Source organism: Leguminivora glycinivorella, chromosome 23 (assembly GCF_023078275.1).
Source record: "Leguminivora glycinivorella isolate SPB_JAAS2020 chromosome 23, LegGlyc_1.1, whole genome shotgun sequence".
NCBI lineage: Eukaryota > Metazoa > Arthropoda > Insecta > Lepidoptera > Tortricidae > Leguminivora > Leguminivora glycinivorella.
This window is the reverse complement of record NC_062993.1, coordinates 10,026,955-10,050,008: the sequence shown is the minus strand read 5'-3', so window position 1 is coordinate 10,050,008 and position 23,054 is coordinate 10,026,955. Positions and strand designations below refer to the sequence as shown.

General features: G+C 39.6%; 2 protein-coding genes across 3 annotated transcripts in view; both read left to right on the top strand.

Moving 5' to 3' along the window:
* The first annotated feature begins 749 nt into the window (after positions 1-749).
* LOC125238213 (DC-STAMP domain-containing protein 2-like) lies at positions 750-21,781 on the top strand. The gene is made up of 16 exons (XM_048145487.1): positions 750-754; positions 998-1,138; positions 1,677-1,827; positions 5,229-5,388; positions 7,130-7,390; positions 8,873-9,083; positions 10,347-10,500; positions 10,935-11,100; positions 12,167-12,334; positions 17,051-17,194; positions 18,350-18,449; positions 19,258-19,362; positions 20,652-20,774; positions 21,109-21,184; positions 21,367-21,567; positions 21,764-21,781. The coding sequence occupies exons 1-16, from the start codon at positions 750-752 to the stop codon at positions 21,779-21,781; spliced, it is 2,184 nt and encodes a 727-aa protein (XP_048001444.1).
* Positions 21,748-23,054, top strand: part of LOC125238278 — a 36,423-nt gene continuing 35,116 nt past the window's right edge. For both annotated transcript variants that reach the window (XM_048145564.1, XM_048145566.1), the window contains exon 1: positions 21,748-22,995. In XM_048145564.1, coding sequence (XP_048001521.1) covers positions 21,790-22,995 — 1,206 coding nt within the window. In that variant the 5' untranslated portion in view covers positions 21,748-21,789. The remainder of the gene's footprint in view (positions 22,996-23,054) is intronic.

The following is a 23,054-nucleotide window of genomic DNA, read 5'->3' as shown; positions in this document are numbered from 1 at the left end:
TGATGTCAACGAACCGACAGAAATCTGTCTGTCCAATTTTGCGTTCTTATACGTGGTTGATCCTTCAGACAATTACAAAGAATTGTACTAAATGAATCGCATCCTCTTGCTGTAAGATTACGAGTATGTAGCTATAGGTACCTATGTAGTTACGGCTAAGTTCGCAAACAATACAAAGCATGACGTTCCACGATTCATAACAGGATCGTTCTACGCTGACACTTATATACCGCGGTACATTGTAAACAAGCAAAACAATAGCTTACTAGTACAAGAAAATTATTTTACAAGTTTTTGGATACGGATGAAGCGCCTACAAAAATGTTAATAGCAACGTTTTGCTTCTGCAGTAAAATATACTACCTAGGAGTTTGTCAACGGTGTGGACTGTGGTGTACAAGTTGTTGGATTTAGCACGGACCTCACTGAATATTTACCGGCATATTGCTCTCATTTTATTGCATTTAATTACATTGGCACTGCTTTTACATAATTATACGAAAAAAGTTAAAGATTTTTTGTTGTCTGTACATGGCCTGTGGTCTGTTCTATACTTTCGTTACATATAAAAACTTTTTAAAGGGCACTTAACAAGAAGGACATTCTATGAAATCCTTCTTGGTAAACAAGCAAAAACTCTCAAAAAGAAAATAAAATATTCTGTCATTCAGGAAGCGAAATGGTTAAATTTTAGAATAATGAAGTCTCGTAACAAATATTATATCAAATGAGCATAAAAATCTTCCAAAATGGCGTACCTCGCTCTCCTCTGGAAAGCTCGAACTATAGAAAAATATAGACTGAAATATGAAAGGGAGAAAATAAATTCGATAAATTCCAAGGCAGAGCTGCGGAGCACTTTATATCAAAAATGGACGGTGTACCAGAAAGATTCGCAGAAGAAATTCGAACAATTTTATAGAAAGTTGTGCCCTGAGGGTTCGAGACTTGCGAATTCGTGCACTTTTCTGAGGGAAAACTCGAGTTATGTTTTTAGAATTGTGATTGGTATCGTCGCGGGGATTTTGACGTATTTTCTGTGCACTGTCTTCGTTAGCCAATTGTCCGCTTGGACTGTATTGGGTTGGGTTATTGCTGTGGCTATAACGTTGGGCATCGGTTTCAGTCCAACAGCCAGGTCAGCTCTTCATATTTATTTCATTTAAATTTTAGAATATACATCAGCGATATATATAGCATAATTGAAAAGCGAGCAAGTCAAAGGATTTTATATGTAGAACCACACGCGAAGCAAGTATAAAATCCTGAACTTGGCGGTTTTTCAACACACAGGAAGTAAAATACATATGGTGTGTAACACAAAACTTTTCCCCTCACTACAGTAATTCCAGTGGTAAATCATCTTGATCACTAGATTCACCCAATTTTATCAATTTTAAAGCAGAAAACTTGACTATATTGAAGGTCAAATTACTTTATCCACTAGTGGATAAAATGCGTTTTTACCCTCTGTCCTCAAAGGATAAAACACGTGTTTCCGAGCTAGCAGCAGCGGCTGGTCCATACAAGCCCATTCCCACCGGCTTGCCTAAAATTGATTACTAGTAAAGTACCTAATGTTAAGGTAGGTTTCTTTTTGCTCAGTGTTGCCTAGCAGAAATTTTCACCAGCCGCCACTGCGAGCTAGTGAAGGTAAAAGGTTGTTACGATTTCAGATGCCTCTTCCTCCTGCTAATACCCGGCCTCTTCTCCCGCGTCGGCCGTTACACCCTGGCCTGCTATGCGCTGGTCCTCATACTCACTGGGCCGGCGACCAACACTCTGAAGAACTTGGATAATCTGTCTGGTTCCTTGGCTTGTGGGCAGGTATGTCTCTAATACCTTCATTTGATCCTATCTTAAAGCCCGGCAACGCACCTTCAACCCTTCTTGTGTTTCGGGTGTCTATGAGCGACAGTGATCGCTTACCATCAGGCGACTTGTCTGCTAGTTTGCCGCCCAGATGAATTCCGTGCGCCGGTCATAATCTCATAATATGTGATATGAACTAACTTTAGTACCTATGCGGAGACACAGAATATATAATAGTACAAGTACAGAAGGCTCACTGCTTTGATGTTCACGAAATGCCGCCTTTTTAAATGCCTACAAAATTCTAACAAAGAAACGAGCCGCACGTGGGCAGCGTCGGACGATAGGGTTGCCTATGGATTAAAACGAATTAATACTCAGGTAAAATATTATACTATTGTAGTCAAGTATTGGGTACTCTAGATATATTATATACAGTATTTATATATTTTTGTTCAAGTCCCAACATCACAAGCCTTATTGAACTTTTTTGTGTGACTTAATCAATAGAAGATATATTCACGATGTCTATTTAACTAAGCATTATTAATCATTCCACATGCGGACATCACATATGAACCTTAAAAAAAACTCGCTACGTAAAGTAACAATAGAAAGTACGAACGTGCGTTCAGTGAGAACGCGCACCACCCCTGATTAGGCCGCGAACTCGCGTTCGCCAGCATGTACTTGTAGCGCGGCGATAGAATCGCGGAGTGAGCCGCCCCTGGCGGAGATTAGTATTCCAGATTCCTGGAGAAGGATATAGGGTAGCTTTTATTCCAGAAATCACCCTTTAAGGGTGTGAAAGGGAGAAAAAGTTATTGAAAAAAAACATAACTACTAACTTAGTTAGTCTTGGGCAAAAGCAGCAGGTAATAAGTTTTAACTTATAACAAAATCTAGTGCTCGATCTGTACCTAGTACAGCATAAATATTTTCCTCAATTTAACGGACTAAGTAGTCTTGCAAACAAAGAAAATTATCTATTTTCCCATAAAGCAATTGTATCAATTGTAACAGTCGTACATAAATAATACCTACTCAAAGTAGACTAATAAATATCAACACCACTTAAAAGGTTCATGACCTGAGGTCAGTGACGTCAGTGTACTTTATCACAATAATATATACAAAATCCGCCTAGGTGAGCTACATAAAGTGTATACATATTTGTGAGAGTGGTAAAATTTATACCGGGTGAAACAAAATTGGTAATACAAAATAATATTTTCTGGATCTACTCATGACTACAGCCAACTTTTACTATGGGACCATCTTCGAAAACATGACTTCAAAATCTACATCTTCATACAAATTATGAACCCAACTTTTGATATGATTCATTATTATGTACCCATTTCTCCATACTAATTCCTTGCAAATTTGCATACATATTAATGAACTCGATACCAGAATTTACTCATTTTTTTTGCCGAATTCGATATAAGTCCCATAGTAAAAGTTGATCGTAATCATGAATAGATCCAGAAAATATTATTTTGTATTACCAATTTTGTTTCACCCGGTATATATGCTATAGAAATTTTGGATTTTATTCAGAACGCGTAGGAATTAAGTGAAGGGTGAGGTGGTTGACTTCTATTTGTCTTGAATGAAGCATTCATTAACCTCATGAAAATAAAATTTTGTAACTTTGCTTGTAAAGTACCCACCGTCGCCATTAGATATCGGAGCTCCCAAAAGTTTTGACAATAGAGGCGATGTTCCGATATTATGTGATAGCTCTGATATATTTGAAGGCAACTGTACATAGGTATATCTTATGTTTCGATTAGGGGCATTTTCAGAAATTGCGACCCAAAATTAGTGACAGTTGTTAACAAAAATTAACTCGTGTCAGTTTTCTGACGACAATTAAAAATAAAATTGATCTAAAACCATTTTTTTATGTTCTACATGTAGATTATTGCTTATAGTTTATGTGATTAACACAAAAGCAATATTTTATTGAAATTACATGCTTAATTGTCGTCACAAAACTGACACCGAGTTGAATTTTTGTTAACAACTTTCACTCATTTTGACGACCGGTCTGGCGTAGTCGGCAGTGACCCTGCCCGCTAAGCCGCGGTCCTGGGTTCGAATCCGGGTGGATGGATGTTTTCTATGTATATAAGTATATATATATATATATATATATATATATATATATATATATATATATATATATATATATATATCGTTGTCGAGTTGTTGTTGAGTTGAACACCACAAGCCTTCTTGAGCTTACCTTGGGACTCAGTCAATCTGTGTAAGAAAATATCCTATAATATTTATTTACCTTGGGTCCCAATTTTTGAAAATGCCCTAAGGAAAAGCAGGCCTTAGTGTACGCACTGAAATACCTTTTTTTTTTTTTTTTTTTTTTTTTTTTAACGTTGGGGAAATGCATTTACGCATGCCACCTTGTCCGGGGGACCAGTGGCGATGACGGACTAACCAATGTAGGACTACCGTCTAAAACCACCAACGAATTCCGTCTCCGCCTTGGGTGGAGTGTCGCAGGGTCACTATAAGCATTCCACCACGTACACCCCGGCGGGCGGCCTACTGGCCGCATGCAGTTTGGGCGCCAGTTGGGCAGGCACCCCCATTCGCGTGGGGCGCACTGAAATACCTAGTTAGATAGCAGTAGGTAAGCAGGTAAATTGTGCAGTAAATCGATACAACCAGTTGTATTGTTGCGACGTTTATCCTGAGAATTTCTACACTCGTTGCTTGCTTGCGTACTTTGTCGATGGCAAACAAGCATACGGCCTGCCTGACGGTAAGCAGTCCTTGAAGCTTGGACGCCTGCGACTCCCGAGGTGTTATGCGCGTATTACGTTCCGTCTTATAACATAGATGAAATTAAGCTTAGCAATAGTACATTACGATAGAAGTGCAAAAAAGAGGAAGCTCGGAACGAGTGGCGATAAATTAAGTTTCCTTTTCGCACGTGTATCGCACGACGTTTTTCAGTAGTACAGATGGCCCTCCGAAGTTTTGACCTGACTAAGCCAGCGGACGTCCGCGCCACACCACCTCAATGTAATTCAAAAAACGTCTCCTCAGTATATACATTTTGTATAGGAAGGACGTAATAAGACGCGCCGCCAAGCGGCGCGGCGCGCGCCTCGCCGCCGCCACGCCGCCTGGGGCGCGTCTTACGTCCTTCCTATACAAAATGTACTGAGGAGACGTTTTTTGAATTACATTGAGGTGGCGTGGCGCGGACGTCCGTTCCGCACCTTCGGACATGCGTCTCTTAGATGTGGCCGGTCCCTAATAATGACCCACTTCTCACCATCTGTATTGAAAACATATTTAGATAACAAACCTTTCATATAATGTGAAACTTTACAATTGTTGTTTCAAAATACTTAACAATTCACTTTTATTCATTTCTACAGGAACACATAAAATCCAGTGTCAAAGAGATCAGGGAATCCAAGGAAAGCCCGTTGAATTTGGTGAAAGAGACGATGAATGGAACTATAGAGAAGATCGAATACTTGGCTACGAAGATGAAGGATTTGATGGTGAAGATACATCGACTGGCTATGAGTATAGGTGAGTTCCCTTTTTAATTTATACTCCAAATAAACGTTTTCTCCTCACTAGCTCGGAAACACGTGTTCTGTCCTTTAATACCAGCGGGTAAAAACGCATTTTATCCACTAGTGGGTCAAGCAATTTGACCTTGAATAAAGTCACATTAACTGCTTTAAAATTGATAAAAGTAGGTGAATCTAGTAATAAAGATGATTTACCACCTGTGGAACTACTGATGGAAGCAGTGATAAACGCATTTTTTGCGTTGTAGTTTCCTCGCTATAGTGAGCGGAAAAGTTTTGTGTTACACTCGGGTGCAAATGTATTTTACTTCTCGTGTGTTAAAAAGTCGCAAGTTCAGGATTCTATTCTCGAACCACTCGCTTCGCTCGTGGTTCAACTATAGAATCCTTTCACTTGCTCGTTTTTCAATTTCACACTCTGCGTTAAAATACGACTTTGCCCCCTTGTATAACAAATAACTATTCTTTCTTTCTTTCTTAATCATTGGATTCCCCACTGCTTTACAAAGGTCACACCTCGCATTTTCTGCTCGACACTGTCAGAATGGGCGTTTCCCCACCATTTTGGGTAGAATGTATCCAGGTCATCCGGCCATCTGCTTTTTTAACCGACTTCAAAAAAGGAGGAGGAGTTCTCAATTCGACTGAATTTTTTTTTTTTTGTATGTATGTTAGGTACTCGATATTTCCGAGGATCGTGGACCGATTTTCAAAATTTTTTTTTGATCGAACGGGTCTAACCCCGAGATGGTCCCATTGGCACCAAGTCGGGGTCTGATGATGGGATCTTGGAGAAATCGAGGGAACTCTTCAAATGTTATAGGCACATGTAATGTTCTTAGTGTATTTTTCAAAGGTACACCAGTATTTACGCCTGATGGTAATAATTTTATGTGGCTGAGCTGATGATGGAAGGTCAACTCCTCAACCGGTTAGGAGTTAAAGGATAATTCTTTCACTACTGTACACATATTCGGACTGATACATTATAATATCACTAGGAACCACTAAAAATCAACAAATAAATTAACTTTTTAACAAAAAATAAAACCGCCTTCAAAAAAAGCGTGTTACAAAACACGGAGAAACTAAAAAGCCAAAAATAATAAACCTTCGAATTCAGATTTCTTATCGGATTGCAATAATCTAAACATCCAAATTATAAACAAATCAATTATTTTTGGAGTCGGGGCCAGCCTGCGTATGGTTGGGTGGGGCAAACAGGAAATAGCAAGGCGACGAACAGGTCTGGTACCGACTACAAAAATAATTGATTTGTTTATAATTTGGATGTTTAGATTATTGCAATCCGATAAGAAATCTGAATTCAAAGGTTTATTATTTGTGGCTTTTTAGTTTCTCCGTGTTTTGTAACACGCTTTTTTTAAGGCGGTTTTTGGAATGAATTTTATCGAAAAAATAATTTTCGTTACACTATTTTACTGCTGACTACTTTTTTATCACGAACTATCAAGACAATACCCACTAAAAATTCTAAGTGTGTCACAACAGATAGGGAAAATCAAACTCCGTGTCATCCAATTTACATTCATTCATTAAGTTTGTGTGAGAAATTTCATCTCAATCAGAAAAAAACATCTCAATCGGTACCTAATGCTAATGATGAATAAATTAAATGAAATGAAAAGGCTTCAAAAACTACTTAACTGTAGGTATTAACTACAATTTTTAAACCGTTTTTAATTTTAACGTAACATTTTCTTTCTGCCACACAGCTCACGTCTTCCAATCTTCCCTATCCTGGTTGAATTCCATCGAGCTAACCTGCAACGAGAAACTAGGATCGCCATACGAGCACTGCACCAAAATCCTAGAACAGGGAACAAAGGATTGTCATAAGGAATTCCCGGAACTCTCAAATCAGTGGGATTGGAAACTGGTCGTCCAAGCTGTGTGCTTTAACCAGCAGTTTGAAGAGCCGATTTGCGTTGTTGGAGATTTTGCGAAGGGTAGCATCGTGGCTACTGTTAAGAAAAGTAAGTCCAAGTCCTTTGTGAAATTTTAACTTAAAATTATAAGCTCTCGTCCTCCTCGTTATCCCGGCAGCCACCTTGGCTCATGAGAGCCTGGGTTCCGCTTTGATAACTAATTTCCAAGCTTTGTCGTAAGCACTAGTTTTACGAAGCGACTGCTATCTGATGTTCCAACCCAAAGGGCTAACTTGGCCTTATTGGGATTAGTCCGGTTTCCTTACGATGTTTTCCTTTACCGAAAAGCTTCTTATATCTATAGGATAGTTGCGTTGGTCAGTTTTTCTAAGGAAATGAAAGGAACTCTCAAATCAATGGGATTGGAAAGTGGTTGTCCAAGCTGTGTACCAGCAGTTTGAAGAGCCGATTTGCGTTGTTGGAGAGTTTGCGAAGGGTAGCGTCGTTGGTATTGTTAAGAAAAGTGAGTCATTTGTCAAATTTTGTCAGCTTCTTACATCGATAGTACCTATATTGGTCACTTTTTCTAAAGTAGGAGAACTGTCAAATGAGTGGGAATAGTGGCATTGGAAATTCTGGGCTCTGGGAGACTGACTGTGATGACTGTCCAAGCTGATGTGTTCTTTAATCTGAAGTTCGAAGTTTGTTGGAGATTTTTACATCCTCATCAAGCGCATACGGCGAAATTTATTTCACAGACACGTGTTTGGCTTCTCCGTGCACCCGTGCAAGCTATCCGATGTACCAAACCTTGAAAAAGTATACTTTATGCTACATCATTATCGTTCGCTTGCCCTTATCCCGATTGCTTGGGATCGGCGCAGTATGTCCTTTTCTTCCATACCTCACTATCGGACGTCATCTCATCAGTCATAGCATCTCTCAAACAATCCATCTACCTTTTCTTCGGCTTTCCTCTACGAATTCCTCCTTCCACATCCATCTGTAATACTCGTCACGTACCAAAGACTTTCATCCCTTCGCATCACATGACCGTACCACGTGAAGCGCTTCGCCCTTACTTGCTTTGTTATAGGCGCAACTTTAAAGCCTCCGTCACACATAAAGCGTTTTGATAGCGTAGCGTTAGCGGAGCGCAATGATAGCTGGCATTCCGCTCGCAATCCGCGCGCATTCCGCTCGCAATCCGCGCTCGTTAGTTCCCGCCGGCGTCCGCTGGGCGCAACGCTAGCGTTCGTCCGGCGCACCGCTATCGTTGCGCTCCGCTGACGCTCTGCTACCGCTCCGCTATCAAAACGCGCATGTGTGGCCGAGCTTTAAGGGTTCCTCTGGGTTTTAATAAGTATACTCATTTACAAAAAAAGTAAATTATTAGCAAAAAGGAGTGTACAAGTTTCTAATGGATTGGCAACGCGCACGTGACACTCCTTGAGTTGCAAGCGTCTGAAGGTGACGGTGACCGCTTTCCATCAGGCGGACCGTATGCTTGTTTGCCACCGACGTAGTATAAAAAAAACCTATCCACTCTAATAGTATACTTTATGCTACATAATGTACCTATTGTTCCAGAACTAACAGACTACACCACGCGCCTCCAATCCCTCCTCGCGACTAACATCCACATCCGCCGCTCCCACGCATACTGCAACGGCAGCCAGCCCGTCAGCCAAGCGGCCGCCGGCGTTGTCACCGAGCTGCGGAACCGCGCTGACACGCTGCTGGCCTGGCTGTCGTGGACCTGCGCGCTCACCGGCCTGTTCCTGATGCTCATTATACTAAGGTGACCGCGACATGACCGCACACACACACACACACAGAGCCAGCCACAAGAGCGGGAGAGTTGCCTGACATGTGCAAGAGCGGGTTACATGCCAATATAGGTGGAAAACGCGTCTCATATGCCACGAGGGCATATAATTAGGAGCGACAGAGATAGCACTATGGGTGGGAAACGCATCTCATATGCCACGAGGGCATATAATTAGGAGCGACAGAGATAGCACTATAGGTGGGAAACGCGTGTCACATGCCCTTCGGGCATATATGTAAGAATGACAGAAATAGCAATATGCTGACAGGGCAGCCAGCCCGTGAGCCAAGCGGCCGCCGGCGTCGTCACCGAGCTGCGGAACCGCGCCGACACGCTGCTGGCCTGGCTGTCGTGGACTTCCGCGCTCACCGGCCTGTTCCTGATGCTCATTATACTGAGGTGACCGCGACATGTCCGCACACACACACACAGAGCCAGCCACAAGAGCGGGAGAGTTGCCTGACATGTGCAAGAGCGGGATACATGCCAATATAGGTGGGAACCGCGTCTCATATGCCACGAGGTCATATAATTAGGACCGACAGAGATAGCACTATAGGTAGGAAACGCGTGTCATATGCCCTTCGGGCATATATGTAAGAATGACAGAGATAGCAGTATGCTGGCAGGGCAGCCAGCCCGTCAGTAAAGCGGCCGCCGGCGTCGTCACCGAGCTGCGGAACCGCGCCGACACGCTGCTGGCCTGGCTGTCGTGGTGCGCGCTCACCGGCCTGTTCCTGATGCCCATTTTACTCAATTATTTTTTATTATTATGCAGCGTCGACTCAGGACACTTGCATGAGCTTTGTTTGATTTGCACACCGCACGCCCCGTCCCTGCCTGCACGCCCAATACGAGCGTACACTAACAATGGCAACTGGATGCTAATACGCAATAATGTGTTATTCCACATGAATTTTGCAATAAAACGTCAACTTTAATCGTCAAATTTTTGAGTTGACATCTTATTGCAAAATGCATGTGGGATAACACATTATTGCGTATCAGCATAGTTACTTATGCTCGCTGCAATTCTAACTTCAGACTGAAATCATATTGCTATCCCTTTTATGCTACTGGAGACCCAGTGAGATAAAAGGATAGTATTATAACATAGTTATTATAACTTAGTTTGGGGTTAGGTTAATCTGTGTAAGGTGTCCCCCAATATCAATCTCCACTTGTTATTGCGGCAAGTACTTATAATATAACAACCTATATTATTTTTTTCAGAGCAAAATATTATCTCCACATGTTCAAAACTCGGTCCCGGTTTGACAACCGCTACGTCACGAAAGAGCTTCGCGAACTTGACCTGAAGAGACAGAGGCAGGGAAGAGAAACCGTTTTGCCTTTGAACACTAGGGAGAGGGCGAAATACGTTGCGGTAATTACTTGCCCCCCCTTATTCATAAACGTTTACTAAATTTATCATGCCGATAAAGTTCGTTTGTTCCTTTCTATCACACCATTACGTCGGAAAGGGACACCACACTTAAACCTATACCACAATTAAACCCATTATCCTTATTTAAATATATCCTTTAAAAAAAACAGTGCCCATACATTCTTTTAGATATAGGTTTCCTTAATCTATAAGTCAAAAGGCGCCTAGCCTTATCAGAGAAAACATACACTAGAAAAATTTCGTCGGGTACCGCGGCGGGCGGGTGGTCTAGTGGTGAAGACGTTAGCCGCGTAAGCTGAAGACCCGGGTTCGATTCCCGGCTCGGCCACCAGTGGGCCTTGTCGTTTTTTCTTTCGTGTATGATATCTATTTCAATTTATATCTTAGTATCTAATTAAATCCTGCTTTTTCAGACCTCATCAATCCGCTTGCTCCCTTCAGAGCGGATGTACCTAACCAGATCCATAGTGTTCATGATCATCACAACACTAAAGCTGATGATCCATATGGTAGCTGACTACAGTCTTTACTGGGTCCTCATGAATGTGCGGTTCCATGGCGAGAAGAAAAACTTTGAACGTAAGATTTTTTTGAGAGCAAACCCAATTTTAAGAAATTAGGAATAGTAGTAGGATTAGTAGTAGTACTAAACACTTTAATGCACAGAACAAATTAAAAGTACACTGAATAATTACAATGGATATGTACAAAGGCGAGCTAAGGACCTTTAAGGGATCTCTTCCAGCTAACCTTAGAATATAAGTACCTATGTTAGTCCAAATAGTGTTATTAGATGCTTATGAACCTTTGGTTCCATGGCGAGCCTTGCAAGTGAGGACTATACATGGCGGTTTAGCACAACATGCGTGTCTATACTTGAAGTTACGATAAATTTATGGTGTGCTAAACTGCCTGGTGGCCAATGTAAAATATGAATTTATTTTTAAAGGGAATCTGATTTGGAATAACTACATACAAATCAATCCAATTTGTTCAATACAAACCAGATTCCCTTTGGGAGCAAATTTTCGGATCCTACCGACTGCGCCATGTAAAATATGTATTGAGACGAATAGAATAGAATAAAATATTTTAATTGTACCAAAGAGGATCGAGTATTATAGAGAGTTCCTGTCAAAGTTAAATGTGTAATCACAGTCCACAGACTGCCATCTCTCGACATAAGCTTAAAACTTTTGAACCTCAGTTTTGCCAATTTGGCTCATATTCTTAATATTCTTAGCTTGATATGTGTTAAAAAGTCAAATATTAATATTAGCGCCATCTAGCCGAGCGTTCCCCAAAGGTGTAACGCCATCTAGGCTACCGTACCTTTTTCTCTAGGGCTTTGGGCCCTTTGAGGTACGTTTTTTTCTTAGATTTTATCCTTCTATACGGAGTTACGTATGTCTTTGATTGTACTAAAGAGTAAATATTAACACACGTAAGCTTGTTCTAAGACTGAATTATTAATCTCCCCATACATATGAAAGTATATGATAGCCAACTACATCCTTTATTATATTTTTATAAATGTCCAGTTCCTTGGCTGGATTTCAACGTGAGACTTTTGAAGAAACGCTTATATGAAAGTTCTGGAAACATTGACAACTTCTTCACCTAAATATGCAGTTTTCGTTTTCAGCTCCAAACCGCACAGAGAGGATTCTAGTATCGGGTTCAGGTCCTCTGGCTGCGACGGTCCGCTTACTGCTGGAGGCCTTGAGTGTGCCCCTCGTCATGCCTACTACCTCGACGGTCAGCTGCCTGCCTAATCCACATCCACCGGATCTTCGGCGATATGCGCAGATTGGTATGTCATTATCTTAAATTTAGGTTTTTGACAAGCAGAAAAATATGCAATCGATGCTGTACGCAGAGGGCGCTGGGTGACCTCCGCGTCCAGTATAACCTGTATAACAATGCGTTCAGGGCGCTGTTGCGGCTGCCGCGCTGGTTTAGTGCATCGGGAATGTTCGCGCATGCGCACGTAGATGGTTTCCAGGCCATGCTGCGCGCGCGGTGCGCGGCATCTTTGTGCCGCCTGCGTGGCAGCCGGTGATCGCTGGGATAGTCAGCTCCTCATACACTGGACTAGAATGCACTCGGTGGTGGCCACCTACACATATAACTGTGTGTATGTGGCTGTTACATTCTATTTTCTCTGCTGTTACCAAGGCACTCAGCTTTTTGTCCAGTACATAAATGTTAACTATTAAATAATTTAATTAGAATAAGTTTTTAAAAATGTATTTGCTCACTGTATGGACTTTGGTCTGAAATAAAGATTTTTTTTATGCTTAGAATAAATTTAGAAATGGAAAATTACTTCCTTAGCTGAGACTCACGGACACCGAGCCACTAAAACTTCAACCAAGTCAGCGAAATTTTTCATCATACATTTATCTATAAGCTACATGAGCAGCTCTTGTGGTATAAGCTAGTTTAGGTCTTGTATTACTGCTAGTCTCTACTGGAAAGCTGAGTCTGAGCTGAATCTGCCTAATCAGCAATATCAGCATCCGCCGTTCATAAGAGAATTGGTATGCTTATAGCAAGGACGATTATAAAGGACCAGCAGAGTCCATACTAAATACCGTACCCCGTTGGCAGCCGTAAATCTATGTCACTAGATGTCACTAAGAGTGTCATTTGAATAAAAATGTCTTTTTTTTTTTTTAAAATACGCACGCGGTAGTTCAACGGCATTACAAGTGATTCACTGAAAAGTATATAGATGACGCTAGGGGCCCGTGTCATGTTTCAGTCCCTGTTTACAACGCAAGCCATCGTTCTTATTTTGAATTATGACAATCATGCAAAAGAGTACCATACTGTCAAATTTTCTATCTCTTTCATTTTGAGCGTGACGTCAATGATTAGTAATATTACTTTCAATATATTTAAAATTTAGATTTTAATGAGGCCATTTCGAACGGTTTTTATGATAGATATCATGTTGACAATCAATCTCCTGACCGTCTCGCTCATACCAATCCTATCCTATATTTGAACGAGTGCGACCGAAACAGTTGAGTATTATTGAAGATTTTTGAATGTCTAAAATCTTATTGGTAGTTGTCGAAAACCCGCTTTTTCCATAAAGTGTTGGCGCGACGTCAAGTGGGTGATAGGCGTACGAGCAAGTACGCGTTGGATGGTCGACTACTATGCGCAGCGGTTTTTACGCGTACTTACGGTGACACACAATCGAATAACCTAATCTAACCACAAAATTAAAATTTTGAAAAAACCCCCGACCGCGACCTAGTAGACCGATTTTCATGAAACATGGCTAAGAACACTCCCGACTAACACAGCTTTCAAATGAAAAAAACTAAATCGAAATCGGTTCATCCGTTCGGGAGCTACGATGCCACAGACAGACACACACACAGACAGACAAACAGACAGACAGACAGACAGACAGACAGACACGTCAAACTTATAACACCCCGTCGTTTTTGCGTCGGGGGTTAAAAAGGTCGTCGAGCCATAAGTACGCATAGGTACCTGCTCGTATCGTACGTTTATCACCCACTTCAGACTGCGTTTCGATCGGCGTTTAGCGACAATGATTATCAGCTCGGCTTCATGGCTTTACGAACCTTAGCTCGGACCATCGAATATGAAACTTATAAACTTCTTTATACACAAGGGTATAAAGAAGTTTATAACCAGGTGCTCCATAACACCATTGCACCAATCTGTCGCCAGCACCGCTACACTTCAACGGCCAAGTCACACAACATCCATACTAATATTATAAATGGGAAAGTGTGTGTGTCTGTTTGTTTGTCCATCTTTCACGGCAAAACGGAGCGACGTATTGACGTGATTTTTTAAGTGGAGATAGTTGAAGGGATGGAAAGTGACATAGGCTACTTTTTGTCTCTTTTTATATCCCCCCACTTCCTTAGAATGGAGGATGGAAATTTGTGGAGAGATTTTAGAATTTAACGCGAGCGAAGCCGCGGGCAAAGGCTAGTTAACTATAATAATAAAGAAATCGCAGTAAGGAACTTTATGTAGATTTCATTACTTTTTAGAGATAAACAAGCAGCTCCATCGAGACGGCTATTTTTTACAGAATGTTTTTGGTGGGATATACATAGGCATCTATGTATATAACACTAACAAGGTATCTATTGTCTTAGTCCGTTTTCACATTATCCGATCCGATATCGGATGTCGGAAGGATTTAAATGGAAAAAATCCAAGATAGCGCCTGTAATGTATGGGGTATCAGTCCTACATCCGATATCGGATCGGATAATGTGAAAACGCATTTAGTCTCATTAATTATTAATTATGTCAGAGTTTCACTAATTATTTCCTTTTATTCATTTATTATCTCAGTTTAGGTTTATACGAGTACCAAACGAGTAGTATACGAATAGAAAATATATTACCAAAACAATACAAACTATCATTAATCCATACTAATATTATAAATTTATTATAAAAACGTAATCCTAAGTGCCACACCTGGCGGCCTAACTATCCGCGTTGTGTCCAAGACGAAGCCTGACCGACGAAGATAGCAAGTCTCTCTACATGTTAGCTGAAATACTGTCAAACCATTCACTGTGATTACTCAGATTATTATAAGCAAAATGATCTTCGAATGAACTTTCTGGACAATTGAGATGCATGGGCGCAGTCGAAACCAGCTCGCCCCTTCAGCCGTGTCCCGTTGAAAATCGGAAAGATTCTTTTCCTTAGCACATTTAATGTTTACAAATTGGATTCGCCTTCTGTCACCTAAACTGGTAATTTTATGTATGAGGTCATTGGTCATACAATTATTAATTTATACAGTTATTAATTCTGTATCTCTACTCGCATTGCTGCTGCGATTCTAAAATATTTAATATCCATATATTATGAATATTCAATAAATCATACAATGACATTTGTGATGTGACATTGATGTCAGATGTCACATCTGTTGGCACAATGATTGCGTTTTGTTGAACGTATTTGAGCTCAACATATAGGTTTATTATCACTAAGTATATTATATTAATGAACAACGAAACGGATGTGACATTTTCCTAGTCCACCAACGTCATCTAGTCATTTTATTTGGCAATAATTAGACAACATGCGAACAAACTTAGCCAGCGAAGCGATCACAACTACGTCGAGGCCGACCAAAAAATATAATTTGTAAAAATTGTGTTTTGAGCCAATATTTTGATATTAAAATAAAGTTTTTTGATAGTTATTCATAGTATAATATAAAAACAAGTAAAAATATGTGTGAAAATATGTTTTTTTCCACTCCCGGGTTACGAAACAACGCCATCTAGTTTTAAAGCAAAAACTAAGCTTTTTTCAGGGGTACGCTTTTTTGTATGGGCTATATCAGTCTAGTATTAAATGGTCCTTGCTTATAGTCAATTGTTTTATCTGCAAAACTATAAGATGGTATAATATCCTAAAGTCGTTGCTGATGAAGGTCCTGAATATGCTCCTTGTAATGCCAACAACGTCCACGGTCAGCTGTTGATATGTCAGGCTATTACGGGCCGGGGTGAAGCTTAAAACTCTGGTCAAGCTTTACTATATTATCATTATCAATAATGTCTAATGTCTATTCTCCCTAATAAAGGATCCCTCATTATGCTGTTGTGGCTTCTGACACTGTTCGAGCCATATGGTCTTCGACTGCGTCACGTAATCTCAGGCCATTACGAGCCGGAGCGAGCATAGACTGTTCCAGCTTTACTATAAAACATCATAATATGTCTATTCTCCCTACAGGATCCCTCATTATGCTGTTGTGGCTTCTGACACTGTTCGAGCCATATGGTCTTCGACTGCGTCACGTAATCTCAGGCCATTACGAGCCGGAGCGAGCATAGACTGTTCCAGCTTTACTATAAAACATCATAATATGTCTATTCTCCCTACAGGATCCCTCATTATGATGTTGTGGCTGCTAGCACTGTTCGAGCCATATGGCCTTCGACTGCGTCACGTGATCTCAGGCCATTACGAGCCGGAGCGAGCATAGACTGTTCCAGCTTTACTATAAAACATAATAATATGTCTATTCTCCCTACAGGATCCCTCATTATGATGTTGTGGCTGCTAGCGCTGTTTGAGCCATATGGTCTTCGACTGCGTCACGTGATCTCAGGCCATTACGAGCCGGAGCGAGCAAAGACTGTTCCAGCTTTACTATAAAACATCATAATATGTCTATTCTCCCTACAGGATCCCTCATTATGATGTTGTGGCTGCTAGCGCTGTTTGAGCCGTATGGTCTTCGACTGCGTCACGTGATCTCAGGCCATTACGAGCCGGAGCGAGCATAGACTGTTCCAGCTTTACTATAAAACACCATAATATGTCTATTCTCCCTACAGGATCCCTCATTATGATGTTGTGGCTGCTAGCGCTGTTTGAGCCGTATGGTCTTCGACTGCGTCACGTGATCTCAGGCCATTACGAGCCGGAGCGAGCATAGACTGTTCCAGCTTTACTATAAAACACCATAATATGTCTATTCTCCCTACAGGATCCCTCATTATGATGTTGTGGCTGCTAGCGTTGTTTGAGCCGTATGGTCTTCGACTGCGTCATGTGATCTCAGGCCATTACGAGCCGGAGCGAGCAAAGGCTAGAGCGGTCTGGCTTTATTATCACATTATTAGGACGAGAAGTGAGTTTATTTTTCATAGCTAGATTGTTTTATTTGTTACTAAAGGATGAAAGGTGGGTACACATTTTTGCCGCCAATAATTTTTAACCCCAGACGCAAAAACGACGGTATTAGTTTGTGTGACGTGTCTGTCTCTCTATGTGTGTATGGTCTGTCTGTGTGTATGTGTCCGTCTGTAGCATTGTAGCTCCCGAACGGATGAACCGATTTAGATTAAGTTTTTCTGTAAACCATACCCTTTTTTAGGGTTCCGTAGTCAACAAGAACCCTTATAGTTTCGCAATGTCTGTCTGTCCGTCCGTCCGTCCGTCCGTACGTCCGTCCGTCCGCGGATAATCTCAGTAACCGTTAGCACTAGAAAGCTGAAATTTGGTACCAATATGTATATCAATCACGCCAACAAAGTGCAAAAATAAAAAATGGAAAAAAATGTTTTATTAGGGTACCCCTGCTATATGTAAAGTGGGGGCTGATATTTTTTTTCATTCCAACCCCAACGTGTGATATATTGTTGGATAGGTATTTAAAAATGAATAAGGGTTTACTAAGATTGTTTTTTGATAATATTAATATTTTCGGAAATAATCGCTCCTAAAGGAAAAAAAAAGTGCGTTTCCCCCTCCCCCTTCTAACTTTTGAACCATATGTTTAATAAAAAATATGAAAAAAATCACTAAAGTAGAACTTTATAAAGACTTTCTAGGAAAATTGTTTTGAACTTGATAGGTTCAGTAGTTTTTGAGAAAAATACGGAAAACTACGGAACCCTACACTGAGCGTGGCCCGACACGCTCTTGGCCGGTTTTTTTGCAAATAAATTATTGTTTGTTTGTTTGTTTCTTGTTTGAAAGCTGAATTAGTCGGGAGTGTTCTTTTTTTTTTTATACTACGTCGGTGGCAAACAAGTATACGGCCCGCCTGATGTAAAGCGGTCACCGTAACCTATGGACGCCTGCAACTCAAACAGAGTCACATGCGCGTTGTCACCCCATTAAAAACTTGAACTTAGCCATGTTTGATGGAAATTGGTCCACTACTTCGAGAGTTTTTTTTTCAAAATTTAAAGTTTGTGGTTAGGTTATTCAGGTCAATACAATGTTAGCCTTATTGCTGTTCATAATTTTTCTTTCTCGATAAAAGTCTGGTTCTTTTCAGGTTGTTTCCTGAAATACGCTAGAAGAAAACTACACAGACAATTCAAACACATGTCGGAGGAGAAATACACGTTTAGAAATTGGCTGTATAATTGTTTACCGTAAGCAATTTTAGTAAATTAAACTAGTTTTTTATGTAGTTGTTGACTTTATATTATTAGTTACTGGATACGATAGCTCATAATTATTTAACGTAGTTAATTTTTTTGATAAGTACGTACTTAAACTCTTCGCTCACATTAAATTTCATAATAGGTTCGTATCGTATAGTCACCGGCATAAATAAGTGATGTTTTCTGTACCATGGCGCTTTTAATCATTTGACAACTTCGTAAAACATATCAAACAAGATGTTAATGTGACAAGGTACAGAAATCATCACTTATTTAAGCCGGTGACTGTACAGATGTAGTGCAAATTGTTTTTTTATCGTATCTTCACGGAAACTCACTACCATGTCATTCCAATCAGTTTCAGTAAAAAATTTCGTAACACCTTCTTATTTATGTCTTCTTATTTGTAACTTGTTTCTTTTGTGTGTGTGTTTGTTATAACGAATAAATGCATTCTATTCTGTTCTAAAAATCACTAACGTTGACAGAACTAGCACGATAAATACGAACATATCTGAGAAAAATCGATGGAAAACCATTTCTAAAGTTCGACGTATGGAGTACTTTTTCTCTGCAGCTGCATAAGTGATTCGCAAATGGTACAGTTAAGTATGTGTATATTTTTTCACCTTATTGTACCCAGTTAAGGTGAAGAAATGTACACATATTTATGAACTCGACTGTACACCGTTTAGTAGCCTGACCTGTAGATTTGTATTCATCGTGATTATGATTCTACCTAAGCTTTCTGTAGATAAATGTTTTAAAAATTTCATATTGGAATATTTTGCCCTAGATGTCAGTGTCTACGGACTTTGCTAAGATTGGGACCACCCGAACCGCATTGTCTCCTGTGTTGTACGAAACACCGGCAAGAAGATCTCGATCGTCATCTGAAAAGGTACCATTATCATCATCGTCCTTTTATTGCCTAACTAGTGGACCACTTCATCCGAAGTCTCACAAACGGTCTGGTCGGAAGATCATCGCTGTCTTCCGGGTCAGCATTATGCTGAGGTCGGACCATTTCGTGGTAAACTTACTTATTATGTATGTATGTATGTATGTATAAACTCTTTATTGTACAAAACACAAAACACAAATATGACACAGGATAGACAGTACAAAGGCGAACTTATCCCTTTAAGGGATTTCTTCCAGCTAACCTTTGAGTAGGTGAAATGTGATGAAGAATGGTAGACAAATATAGCACTTAGTACAACAGTTTATAGGAAAGCCCATAAAAATATAAAAGAGACTAAAACAAAAAATAATAAAATAAAATTGGAATAAAAGGTACATCAAATATAAAGAATATATAACAATATATATAGTAAATAAATATATATTTATATATAGTATCTATAACTAGTTACAAACAAGTCATCCATGTTCCGATAGCCACAGCTTTTTTAACTGCCCCTTGAGCGAGGCAACGGACTGCGATTTCCTTAAGGACGGAAGCAACTCATTCCAAAGTTGAACCGCTCGCACTGCAAAAGATTTACTATACGCACGGGATTTATGATGAGGTGTTGCCAGTGCAAGATTAGAACTAGAACGTAGACGATGGCCACTACCGTCCGCCATAAATTTAAATTTTTGTGAAAGATAAAGAGGAGACGAAGGATTAAACAGAACATTAAATAGGAGAGAAAGAATATGCAGATCCCTGCGACGGCGGATGGGAAGCCACTTGAGTTGACTGCGAAAGAGGGAAACATGGTCGAATTTCTTTAGCCCGAATATAAATCTTATGCACACGTTCTGGAGGCGTTCAAGTTTGTCAAGCAGTTCCTGTCTTAGATCGAGAAAAGAAATATCGGCATAATCGAGAAGAGGAAGTAAAAGAGACTGAGCCAACATAACCTTAGTCTGATGCGGGAGGAAGTTCTGCAGACGCTTGAGGGAATGTAGAGAGGCAAAAATCTTACGACTTATTTCGGAGACTTGAGGGTCCCATGAAAGCGTTTGGTCCATAACAATACCGAGGTTTTTGACAGTGGAAGAGAACGGAATCGGAGTTCCCTCGAACAATATATCTGGTAGAACCTGGTGAGGCAGTTTGGAAATGGAGTAAGGACTACCAATGATTATTGCATGTTATATTATAAGCATGTTAGTTTTAAGTTTATCACGAATAAATATTTGTTTGATTGGTTAAACTGTCGGACACTTTTACTTTTTCAGATGCGAAACTCCCTCGTGTCCCGGTGTTTACTGCGCTCGATGTTTCATGGATATCGGTCAGCTTTGCACAATATGCTACTCCCCTGAAGACTACGGAGATTTTAGCGACGTCAGCCTTGAAAAGTAAGACGATTGTAGATGTAATTTCCATTTTTTAGAAATGAGAATTTTTACAAGGTTTGTTGGCATTATTCGCAAATTCTATTGATGGCGACTTTAGAAAAGTAAGTAACAAGATCAAGTGACAACCACAAATGAAAAGATGACTTAATACTAAGATAAATCACGTCACTATTTCCAAAGTTTTAGTTTCGACGTTTGTTTTAATAGATACCTATACAAATAAAAAAATGTACTGAAAATAAATAAAAAGGTGATCAATTGATCATTGTCAGTGTAAAGCTGATACTAAGCGACACTTATCTTATAATTGAACTGATTTATTGGTTTCCCCTAGATTTGCGTCTGACGACAATTCAAGTGACGAGTCTGATGATGGCGGTGATGATAATATACCTCTCATGGGAACGCAAGTAAGTACTATCATAGATCCATAACTCTTTTATGAAATCCCTATTATAAATACTGTACCCGACAAGGTTTTAACTAAAATACAAGTACTACATACAATGAAAGTTTTGTGTAGCTTGAAGATCGCATTAATCTATTGTAATTCGTATTTTGTAATCTAAATTACTATTAATCTATTGACAAGGATCACGAAATAAATGATGATGAAAAAGGCACACGGACTAATCATAACAAGAAAAGCAACAGTAGCGTGTTTTTGAATTCGAGATGTACGAATGGTAATCAAGAATCAACACCACTCTTGGGTTGTGATTTTTTGAAGAAAGACTACACAAAATCAGGGATGATTGAAATACTTTGCAATAATAATTTTAATCTATCTAAAGTAGATGAAGAATCTATCAACGAAAGCGAAGCTATACTTAAATTGAATCAGACTGATATCAATGATGAAATAACGCCAGATAATTTTAATCAAAATGAAGATAAAGCAAAAATAATGTCTTGTGACCAAAGTAGAAAAGCTGCTATGATTATTTTAGATAAAGTAGTTACAGTTAATGGCTTAACGTTTCCCAAAGACAAATTGGGTGCAATAATTAAGATTATGACACTACTTACCGCAAAAGATGAGAATAATACATACAACAAACATAAAGTTACTATTAAACACAAACCATTCGAATATCTTGTCATGGAAATGTTTCAGCCTTTTAACAGAATATCTGAAGTCAGACATAATACATGCAGTGCCAATTGGCAACATGGTAATTCTAGAGACAGATACGAAACTTCTGGAAACGAACTTCGATTTCTGTATGACAATTTAGGCTTCGCAGGGAAATCGGATAGTAATGAAGACATACAAAATACAGATTTACAGACCGACTTCAATTTTGATAAATCTGAATCCATATTGAAATATGTACAAAGTGCCCAAGAGAGCAAGGAACATACCTTCACGAAACTGTCTAAAAATTTATGGTTTGCCAAACGCAATGTGAAACGTTTCTTGGATATCAAGAAATCCATAACTAACAGTGTTAAAGAAGGATCAAAGTATTTTAAAATCAATTATGATAAGAGGTTCATTTGCAAGAAACGAAAACGCAAAAATAAAAGTGACGTAGATTTAGGGCTTGATTCACTTGTCAGTAAAGCGTTTAGAAATAAATCGGTTGATGGTGTTGTAATTGAGGTTGTAGAAGACAGTTCTACCGATCTAGTGAATGGAAGTAATGCACCAGCAAATATCAGAACGCCGCTTGAAGAAAACCAAGCATCACGAGATGCGAAACAGGAGAATGACTGTAACCATAAGTTTCTAATACTAAGCAATTTTTTAAAAGAAGAAACTCTTGATATACGGGCTGTAGACGAAAACGATGAATACCTTTCCAAAAAGTCAAACGACGTCAATGATGTTGAAATTCAAAATTCTGGTAAACTTAAGACTAGTGCAGTTCAAACAAAACGCCAGAATACCCGAAAACTTGGATTTTGGGGAAGTCTTCGCCTAAGAAGAAGAAGAACTCGTTCGCCACATTTATTTTCTATCAATCTGAAAAATGAACCATCCTTTTATAACTTTTTTACGAATTATAAAAGGAGGAAAAAGCGTAGATTTAAAAAAGAAGAGAACACTGATATTGAAAGAAATGTTAATGAAGATACTTTGAGCTACAGGGAATCTCGCAATCTTCATGAGGAGGAATCATATAAAAGGATGGCAAAATATAGTGGCATATTGGATATGGAAAACACTGACATTTTGATGGGTCTTGAGCCCACCGTGTTTGAAGGTGTCAATAAAGTGAGTTTATTTACATATTTATTATTTACATAGTAGAATTAGAGGTAGGCACTGGTCCC

Excerpts from the sequence above, each read along its gene's own strand:
- LOC125238213 (XM_048145487.1), top strand. Across the intron at positions 1,139-1,676 it reads GGTTTCAGTCCAACAGCCAG|ATGCCTCTTCCTCCTGCTAA; the intron begins GTCAGCTCTTCA and ends TTACGATTTCAG. Across the intron at positions 5,389-7,129 it reads TCGACTGGCTATGAGTATAG|CTCACGTCTTCCAATCTTCC; the intron begins GTGAGTTCCCTT and ends TCTGCCACACAG.